The sequence below is a fragment of the Colobus angolensis genome, unplaced genomic scaffold (genome assembly GCF_000951035.1).
Source record: "Colobus angolensis palliatus isolate OR3802 unplaced genomic scaffold, Cang.pa_1.0 Scaffold49, whole genome shotgun sequence".
In the NCBI taxonomy this organism is placed as follows: domain Eukaryota; kingdom Metazoa; phylum Chordata; class Mammalia; order Primates; family Cercopithecidae; genus Colobus; species Colobus angolensis.
This window is the reverse complement of record NW_012118376.1, coordinates 8742606-8752601: the sequence shown is the minus strand read 5'-3', so window position 1 is coordinate 8752601 and position 9996 is coordinate 8742606. Positions and strand designations below refer to the sequence as shown.

At 38.3% G+C, this 9996-nt stretch overlaps 1 protein-coding gene across 5 annotated transcripts in view; it reads left to right on the top strand.

Moving 5' to 3' along the window:
* The window catches only part of LOC105524160 (general transcription factor IIH subunit 2), a 33556-nt gene that overhangs the window by 14531 nt on the left and 9029 nt on the right, over positions 1 to 9996 (top strand). For all 5 annotated transcript variants that reach the window (XM_011959313.1, XM_011959315.1, XM_011959314.1 and 2 more), the window contains 4 exons: positions 4447 to 4537; positions 4766 to 4853; positions 5496 to 5603; positions 8100 to 8163. In XM_011959313.1, the coding sequence (XP_011814703.1) occupies positions 4447 to 4537; positions 4766 to 4853; positions 5496 to 5603; positions 8100 to 8163 (351 nt within the window). The remainder of the gene's footprint in view (positions 1 to 4446; positions 4538 to 4765; positions 4854 to 5495; positions 5604 to 8099; positions 8164 to 9996) is intronic.

Below are 9996 nucleotides of genomic sequence, written 5' to 3'. Positions count from 1 at the left end.
AAACTGGCAGTTTATGGCAACTCTGTGTTGAGCAAGTCTGTTGGTGCCATTTTTTTTAACAGCGTGTGCTCACTTCATGCCTCTATATCACACCTGGTAGTTCTTGCAATATTTCAAGCTTTGTAAATTATTGTTATATCTGTTATGGTGATCTGTGATCAGTCATCTTTGATGTTACTGTTGTAATTATTTTAGGGCACCACAAACTGGGCCCATATAAGACAACAGACTTAATTGATAAGTGTTATGTGTGTTCTGACTGCTCCACCAACTGGCTGTTTTCCAGTCTCTCTCCCTCTGTTCGGGGCCCCCCATCTCCTAAGACAAAAAAATACTCAAATTACACCAATCATAACCCTACAGTGGCCTCTGATTGTTCAAGAGAAAGGGGGAGTCGCATGTCTCACTTTAAATCAAAAGCTAGAAGTGATTGAGCTTAGTGAGGAAGGTATGCCAAAATGCAAGACAGGCTGAAAGCTAGGTCTCTTGTGCTAAACACTTAGTCAAATTGTGAATGTAAAGGTAAAGTTCTTGAAGGAAATTAAAAGTGCTTGGCTGGGCATGGTGGCTCTTACCTGTAACTGCAATACTTTGGGAGGTTGAGATGGGAGGATTACCTGAGGCCATGAGTTTGAGGCCAGCCCTGGTAACATAGCAAGACCCCCATCTCTACCAAAAAAAAAAAAAAAAAAAAATAGCCAGGCGCAGTGGCAAGCACCTGTAGTCCCTAACTTCTCAGGAGGCTGAGCCCAGTATTTTAAGGCTGCAGTGAGCTATGATTGTGCTGCTGCACTCCAGCTTATATGATAGAGCAAGATCCTGTCTCAAAAAAAGAAAAACATAATGGAAATTCAAAGTGCTGCTTCAGTGGACACATGAATGATAAGAAAGTGAAACAGCTTTATTGCTGATATGGAGAAAGTTTTAATGGTCTGGATAGAAGATTAAAGTAGCCACAACAGTCCTTTAAGTCAAATTCTAATCCAGAGCACGGCTCTAATTCTCTTCAATTCTCTGAAGGCTGAGAGCAGTGAGGAAGCTGCGGAAGAAAAGTGTGAAGCTAACCGAGCTGAGCTCATGAGGTTAATGAAAGAAGCTATCTCCAAAACAAAAGTGCAAGAGGGGCCAGGCACAGTGGCTCAGGCCTGTAATTCCAGCACTTTGGGAGGCTGAGGCGGGCGGATCATGAGGAGTTCGAGACCAGTCTGGCCAACATAGTGAAACCCTGTCTCTACTAAAAATACAAAAAATTAGCCAGACGTGGTGGTGTGCACCTATAATCCCAGCTACTCGGGAGGCTGAGGCAGGAGAATTGCATGAACCCAGGAGGCGGAGGTTGCAGTGAGCCGAGATCGTGCCATTGCACTTTAGCACAGGCGATACTGTGAGACTGTGTCTCAAAAAAAAAAAAAAAAAAAAAAAGTGCAAGAGGAAGCAGCAAGTTATCCAGAAGATCTAGCTAAAATAATTGATGAAGCTGACTACACTAAATATCAAATTTTCTTTTTCTTTTCTTTTGTTGTTGGTTTGTTTTTGAGACAGGGTCTCGCTCTGTCACCCAGGCTAGAGTGCAGTGGTGCAGTCATGGATCACTGCAGCCTCAAACTCCCAGGCTCAAGCTATTCTCCAGCCCCCCAAGTAGGAGGGACTAGAGACATGTGCCACCACACCGAGCTAAGTTTTGTATTTTTTGTTGTTGTTGTTTTTGTAGAGGTAGGGTTTCGCCACATTTCCCAGGCTGGTCTTGAACTCCTGGGCTCAAGCAGTCCTCCTGCCTCTGCCTCCCAAAGTGCTGGGATTACAAGCATGAGCCACTGCACCTGGCCTCATATTTTCAATGTAGATGAAACAGCCCTCTGTTGGAAGAAGATGCCATCTAGGATTTTTATAGCTAGAAGAAGTGAATGCTTCGTTTCAGAGCTTCATGGGATAGGCTTCCTCTCTTGTTAGGGGCTAATACAGCTGGTGACTTGATGTTGGCACCAATGTTTGTTACCATTCTGAAAATCCTAGAGTCCTTAAGAATTATGCTAAATCTATTCAGTCTGTGCTCTGCAAATGGAATAACAAAGTCCGGATGACAGCACATCTGTTTAGAGCATGGCTTACTGAATATTTGAAGCCCATTGTTGAGATCTATCTCAGAAAAAAGATTTATTTCAAAATATTACTGCTCACTGACAATGCACCTAGTCACCCAAGAGCTCTAATTGAGATGTACAAGGAGATTAATGTTATTTTCATGTCTACTAACATAACACTCATTCTGCAACCCTTGGATAAAGGAATACTTTGAACTTTCACATCTAGATTATTTAAGAAATACATATCATAAGGCTGTGACTGCCATAGATGGATCTGGGCAAAGTATACTGAAAACCTTCTGGAAAGAATTCACCATTCTAAATGCCATTCATGGAAGGAGTTCAAAATGTCCACACTGGCTGGGTGTGGTGGCTCATGCCTGTAATCCCAGCACACTGGGAGGCCAAGGCGGGTGGATCACTTGAGGTCAGGAATTCAAGACTAGTCTGGCCAACATGGTAAAACCCTGTCTTCACTAAAAATACAAAATGTATCTGGACATGGTGGCGCATGCCTGTAATCCCAGCTACTTGGGAGGCTAAGGCAGGAGAATTGTTTGAACCCGGGAGGTGAAGGTTGCAGTGAGCCAAGATTGCACTACTGCACTCCAGCCTGGGTGACAGAGCAAGAATCAGTCTCAAAAAAAAGAAAAGAATACCCCATAAACTTAGTTGATAAAGCATCAGTGGGGTTTCAAAGGAATGACTCCCATTTTGAAAGAGGTAATACTGTGAATAAAATGCTATGAATCAGCATTTGCATTCCTTTCATAAAAGGAAGGGTTGACCCATGTAGCAAACTACTTTGTCTTATTTTAAGAAATTACCATAGCCAACTCACCCTTCAGAAAGCACCACTCTGGTCAGTCAGCGGCCATCAACATCAAGGCAAGACTCTCCATCAACAAAAAGATATTATTCACTGACAGCTCAGTTGATTTTTAGCAATAGAGTATTTTTCATTAAGGTGTGTACTTTTTTTTTAGATATAATGCTGTTGCACAGTTATTAGACTACAGCATAGTGTAAACAGAACTTTTTTTTTTTTTTTTGAGATGGAATCTCATTCTGTCACCCAGGCTGGAGTGCAATGGCACAATCTCGGCTCACTGTAAGCTCCACCTTCCGGGTTCACACCATTCTCCTGCCTTAGCCTCCTGAGCAGCTGGGACTACAGGCGCCCACCACCACGCCCGGCTAATGTTTTTGTATTTTTAGTGTAGACGGGGTTTCATCATGTTAACCAGGATGGTTTCGATCTCCTGACCTCGTGATCCACCTGCTTCGGCCTCCCAAAGTGCTGGGATTACAGGTGTGAGCCACCACCCCTGGCCATAACCAGAACTTTTATATACACTAGGAAACCTGAAAGTTCAATGTGACTTGCTGTATTGCAAATATTTATTGTGATACTTGCTTTATTGCTGTGGTCTGGAACCAACCCGGCAGTATCTCCAAGGTATGCCTGTATTGGGAAAAACATGGTATAGTCAGCCCTCCGAATCCTCGGTTCTGCTTCTGTGAATTCAATCAACCACACATCGAAAATATTTGGAAAAAAATTGTACCCGTACTGAACAAATAGACATTTTTTCTTGTCATTATCCCCTAAAAGAGGATAACAATTATTTACATAGTATACGTTGTATTAGGTATTATCAATAATCTAGAGATGTCTTAAAACATGTGGGAGGATGTGTACAGGTTATATGCAAATACTATGCTATATTGTATCTGGGACTTGAGCGTCTGCAGATTTTGGTATCCATAGCAGGTCCTGAAATCAATCCCCCAAGGATACCGAAGGATGACTGTATATATAGGGTTCAGTACTATCCTTGATTTCAGTTATCCATTGGGGGTCTTGGAATGTATCCTCTGCAGATAAGAGGGGACTACTATATAGTCTTCTAGAAAAAAGTGTGTGTTACTATTTTGAAGCCACCTCTATATACTTTAAAGCTGATCCATATGATATTGCCACATTTTAAAGTTTATCCATATATTGTTGTATTTCTTAGCGTATACTTTAGACTTTGTATGAAACAAGCCACTGGAATGTAAGCTTCATGATGTCGGGAACATTGTCAGTCTTGTTTATCACTCTATCCCCAGAACTTGAGAGTACTCAGTATTTATTAAATGAATCAATTAACAATTTTTTGAAGTGCGTAGTCCATCTTAGAAAAATTTACATTAAAGTGTTTAAAATATACTCACAACCTTTCCTTGCATTATCGAAACAAATGAGGTATTCTGTAGTCTAAATGTGTAGTCCTATGTTTACTATTCTTTTTGGGTAAATTTTTTGGTAGTGTAATTTATTGTACCTAATTAGAGTGTATTTTATTTTTCTTTTAAGACACATGCCTGGACATACAAGTCGAGAAGTACTGATCATCTTTAGCAGCCTTACAACTTGTGATCCATCTAATATTTATGATCTAATCAAGGTACACCAAAAAATCAAAACCCAAGTTACAACTCTAAAGAGAATTCTGTAGCAAATTTGTATATATATATATATATATATATATATATTTGTGTGTATAATTCATCTTTGTGGTAGATGTAGTGAATTTATCACTAGTTTTCAGAGCATTCTTTATTTTTCAAATACATTAATTCTTAAATGTTTTTCTTCTTTCCTAAAACTATCTATCTACTTGGATTTTATGAAGACCCTAAAGGCAGCTAAAATTAGAGTATCTGTTATTGGATTGTCTGCAGAGGTTCGCGTTTGCACTGTACTTGCTCGTGAAACTGGTGGTATATATATAATTTCTTTAATATTTGCTCATAATTACTGTGTAGGAAATAATTTATTAATTAAATTAGGATGTTTTAATCTGTTCTGAGGTACTAAAAGTAGTCTAAAATATGGGCAGTCATCTTAAATATATCATTGATTCTGTAAGAAATCATCTCAAAATGCAAAGAGTTTTCAGTACTTATGTCAGTATTTAGAGGAAGTATTATAACTCTTGGAAAGCTGGAAATTTTACTGTATGTAATTCTTTATAAAGATTTTATAACTTGTCTTTAATTAAATTCTAATTACAGGCCAGACATGATGGCTCTGCCTGTAATTCCAACATCTTGGTAGGCCAAGGCAGGAGAATCACTTGAAGCCAGAAGTTTGAGATCAGGCTGATTAACATAGTGAGACCTGTCTCTATTTATATGTTAAAATAATAATAATAGTAATAATAATCAATTGTAATTACAGTTATTCCTAGAGAAGTTGGTTTAGATATGTTATTTAAATAAGGTTTTAAAAGTGATAATTTAGCTGAAATCATTATTTTGAAAATGTACATTTTCAGATGATAAAACTTTTACAGAATTACATAGAATGTATACTTCGTTATGTCTATGAAGCTGTTTTTGTTTTCCTTTTCATGTTGTTAGGCACATACCATGTTATTTTAGACGAAAGCCATTACAAAGAGTTGCTCACACATCATGTTAGTCCTCCTCCTGCTAGCTCAAGTTCTGAATGCTCCCTTATTCGTATGGGTAAGTGTTTTTATGTTTTTAAAAAATATATATCTAGGCTCTCTGTTTTTATTTGCACAAGTTATTTTAATATTTAAGAATTTTTAAAGAAAAAATATGTTTGTTGAAGCAATTTTGGAAAGTACAGAGAAGTAAAAAAAAAAAAAAAGTTAAAACTACCAGTAGTCCTGTCACCCAGAAAATACTGTTGGCTTTCTTTATTTTTAAGGCTAGAAAGGTAAAAACTGTGTTTATAGAAAAATACTCATATTAAGCTGGACGTGGTGGCTCACACCTGTAATCTCAGCACTTTGGGAGGTCAAGGTGGGCGGATCACGAGGTCAGGAGATCAAGACCATCCTGGCTAACATGGTGAAACCCCATCTATACTAAAAATACAAAAAATTAGCCGGATGTGGTGGCGGGTGCCTGTAGTCCCAGCTACTCGGGAGGCTGAGGCAGGAGAATGGCATGAACCCAGGAGGCAGAACTGGCAATGAGCCGAGATTGTGCCACTGCACTCTAGCCTGGGCGACAGAGCAAGACTCCGTCTCAAAAAAAAAAAAAAGAAAAACAGAAAAATACTTATATTAAGAAATTTTTTAAATAAGCTACAAAAGCCAGGCGTGGTGGCTCATGCCTGTAATCCCAGCACTTTGGGAGGCCGAGGCTAGCAGATCACCTGAGGTCAGGAGTTTGAGACCACCCTAGCCAACATGGCGAAACCCTGTCTCTACTAAAAATTACAAAAAATGGCTGGGCATAGTGGCAGACGTCTGTAATCCCAGCTACTCAGGAGGTTGAGGCAGGAGAATCACTTGAACTCAGGAGGCGGAGGTTGCCATGAGCTGAGATTGCATCACTGTACTCCAGTCTGGGTGGCAGAGCAAGACTGTCTTAAAAAAAAAATAAAATAAAATAAGCTACAGAATTCTCTGTACTGTATGATCAAAGCTGTGTAATACAAACTGCAAAGACAAAGCTTGCAGGGAAGTACACCAGATTGCTCAAAGGAGGGGAAATTATTGGTTTTTGATCACTTTTTCTTTTTTTTTTTTTTTTGAGACAGAGTCTCACTCTGTTGCCTAGGCTAAAGTGCAATGGCACGATCTCAACTCGCTGCAACTTCTGCTTCCTGGGTTCAAGCAATTATCCTGCCTCAGCTTCCCGAGTAGCTGGGATTACAGTTTCTCGCCACCACACCCAGCTAATTTTTGTATTTTTAGTAGAGACGGGCTTTCAGCATGTTGGCCAGGCTTGTCTTGAACTCCTGACCTCGTGATCCGCCCACCTCAGCCTCCCAAAGTGCTGGAATTCCAGGCGTGAGCCACTGCACCCGGGCTTGGATCACTTTTTTAAAATGTTATTTTTTTCTATTTTACAAAAATGTTACAAAGAAGATTTATTATATTTATATTGAAAAAAGGTATAACTTTTAAATGGAAAAAGAATCTCCTTATTTAATATATATATTTGTAAATGTTAATGAAGTAGGATGCTTTTCTACTTTCGGCCTTTTGTATTACTAGTCGACCTCTCTTTTCCACGGTCTTCTCATGTGTTTAATGGTGTTAGTAACTACCTTATTGTGTGTTGCAAGGATTGAGTTAATACAGATGATGCATTTAGAATAATGCTTGATGTAAACATTCAATACATTTTAGATCTTATTTAGCTAATCTTTTTGATTTACTGATGGATATTCTTATTCCATTTTAAGGTTTTTTAAATTTGTAATTTGTTTGTTAGAGTCTTTTAGGAATATTAACCTTTTCTTAGTCACCTGATGCAAATATTTTTCTTGTTGGTTATTTGCCTTTACTTTTATTTATTTGTTTTGATATGTAGATACATTTAAATTTTTTATGTAATATCTCTTTTTAAAAATGGTTTCTGCTTTTCCTGAACATGTTTTCAGAATTTAAAATTATATATGGAAAACAAATTACATGAAAGATTTGAGCATTTCAAAATTTTAAACATAAAAGTATAAACTTAGATAAAATGAAGGTGTACTATATCTTTAGTTGTATCAGAAATAATGTAAAAATTACAACCTCCTTAAAAAGTAGTGTTGATCATTATTAAGTTAGAAAATATATAGCTGGGCATGGTGGCGGATGCCTGTAATCCCAGCTACTTGGGAGGCTGAGGTGGGAGAATCACTTGAACCCGAGTGGTGGAGGCAGTGAGCCAAGATAACGCCACTGCACCCCAGCCTGGGTGACAGAGCAAGACTCCATCTCGAAAAAAAAAAAAGAAAAGAAAAAGAAAAAAATATATATGAACTTCAGAATCTGAGGTCATATATATAGACAGATCTTTCCCCCGTTTCCTCTACTTTTTCTTGTAGCTTGGAATTAGTTTCATCATGCTATAATAAGCTTATCTGAAAGGTGGTAAAGTGATATTTTGTGCAACTTCATTGGCTTTTTGATAAGAACATCTTTAGGTTCTTAGTCCTAGAATTCTGCTGTTTGCTTGGAAAAAGAAAGTAATACATTTTCTTCTATGAAGGATTTCCTCAGCACACCATTGCTTCTTTATCTGACCAGGATGCAAAACCCTCTTTCAGCATGGCGTAAGTAAAGACCTTGAAAATATCAGTGATAATGTTTTTACATTTTTAATTCCTTCTTTTAAGTTATAAATTCAAAAGATAGGCAATGAAGAGTATGTCTGTATACTTGTATGGCGTGATCTTCAGGATATATTACTAAGTAAAATAGTAAGTTTGAGAGAATTTTGTAGTATGCTACTGATCACCTAAGAAGAAAGTAGAGATGTAAGTGGATATATTTGCTTGTTTATGTTAATAATAAAAACAGTAGTATGGAAATAATAAAAACTTAAAAGGGGTGGAGGGGGAAGTTTTTTTTTTTTATGTTTATCTCAGTGAGTGCGTAGGGAAAAGCAAAGGGATAGACCCTAGACTTTTCTGAATGCATCACTTAATGATAGGGATCCGTTCTGAGAAATGCGTCATTAGGTGATACCATCGTTGTGCAAACATCACAGAGTGCACTTACACAAACCTAGATAGTGTAGCCTACTAACATCACAGTTGTATAGCCTATTTCTCCTAGGCTGCATACCTGTACAGCATATTGTGTACTGAATAATGTAGGCAGTTGTAATGTAACACTTAAGTGTTTGTGTAACTAAACACAGAAAAGGTGCAACTAAAGTGTGGTATTATCTTATGGGACCACTGTCATGTATGTGGTCCATCACTGACCAAAATGTTACATAGAATATTACTGTACCATGTTTTAACTTCAGAGCTTTGTATTTTACATAATTATAAAACAAAATTTAAGAGAGTAATTCTTAAAAATCACAAGATTTCTGCCTCCAGCCAAAAAGGTGTAATAGGGACTAGATTTACCCTCTTGTCAAAAAAAGTAGACAAAGTGTATAGAACAGTGGTTTTCAGACATTGGACAGCAAGCCTTGCGATAATGATCCCTGAAAAAAAGGAAACAAATGAGATGGGCCCTAAGAGCACTCCAGCTTACTGCCTGGATGGAATTTCCAGGCTGCAGACAGAGGCTGGAGATGTTGTTGAGTTGAAGAAACAAAGTTCATCTTTCAAGGAGGCTGAGATGGTGATAATTTTGCAGGTCAGAGTACTGGAGAGGAAAGAGCTGCACAGAGAGAACTCTCTGGGGAGCTGCAGAAACTCTGGGGAGCTGCTCATGAGTCAGCAGCTGAGTGTTGATCAGCACTTTTGTGTGAGGAGACCACTGGAAGTCCGGGAAAGAATCACTGGAAAGCAGCAGACAGAGCAATTCCCAGAGCTCACACGGAGAACGTTCATGTTCTCACTAGTCTGTATGGAAATACCTCTTAACATGACAGGCATTGAATGGAGTCCACAGTAATGGGATCAAATTAATTCTATCACAAGAACTGGAACCAGAGGCAAAAAAAAAAAAAGAGAGAAAAATCTAGACTAACAGCTGTTCTGGACCAGCCTAACAAAGCTTAAAAGCAAGTTTTGAAGAGATTAAACTATTTCCAGGTTAATGAAGTATATTTTAGAACAAACCCTTAAATATTTAAGGGAATACAAAAAAAAGAAAAAGAAAAAATCCAGCACCCAAAACAAAGCAAAATTCACAATGTCTGGCAAAGCAAAATTCACAGTCCCTGGCAGAAATTACCAAGGATGCAAAGGAAAATATGATCTATAAAATGGAGAAAAATCACAGAATGGAAACATACCCAGAAATAACCCAGTTGGTAGAATTAATAGACAAAGGGTTGGGTGCAGTAGCTCTTGCCTGTAATCCTAGCACTTTGGGAGGCTCAGATGGGTGGATCACTTGAGCCTAGGAGTTCAAGATCAGTATAGCCAACATGGTGAAACCCATCTCTACTAAAAACACAAAAATTAGCCAGGCCTGGTGGC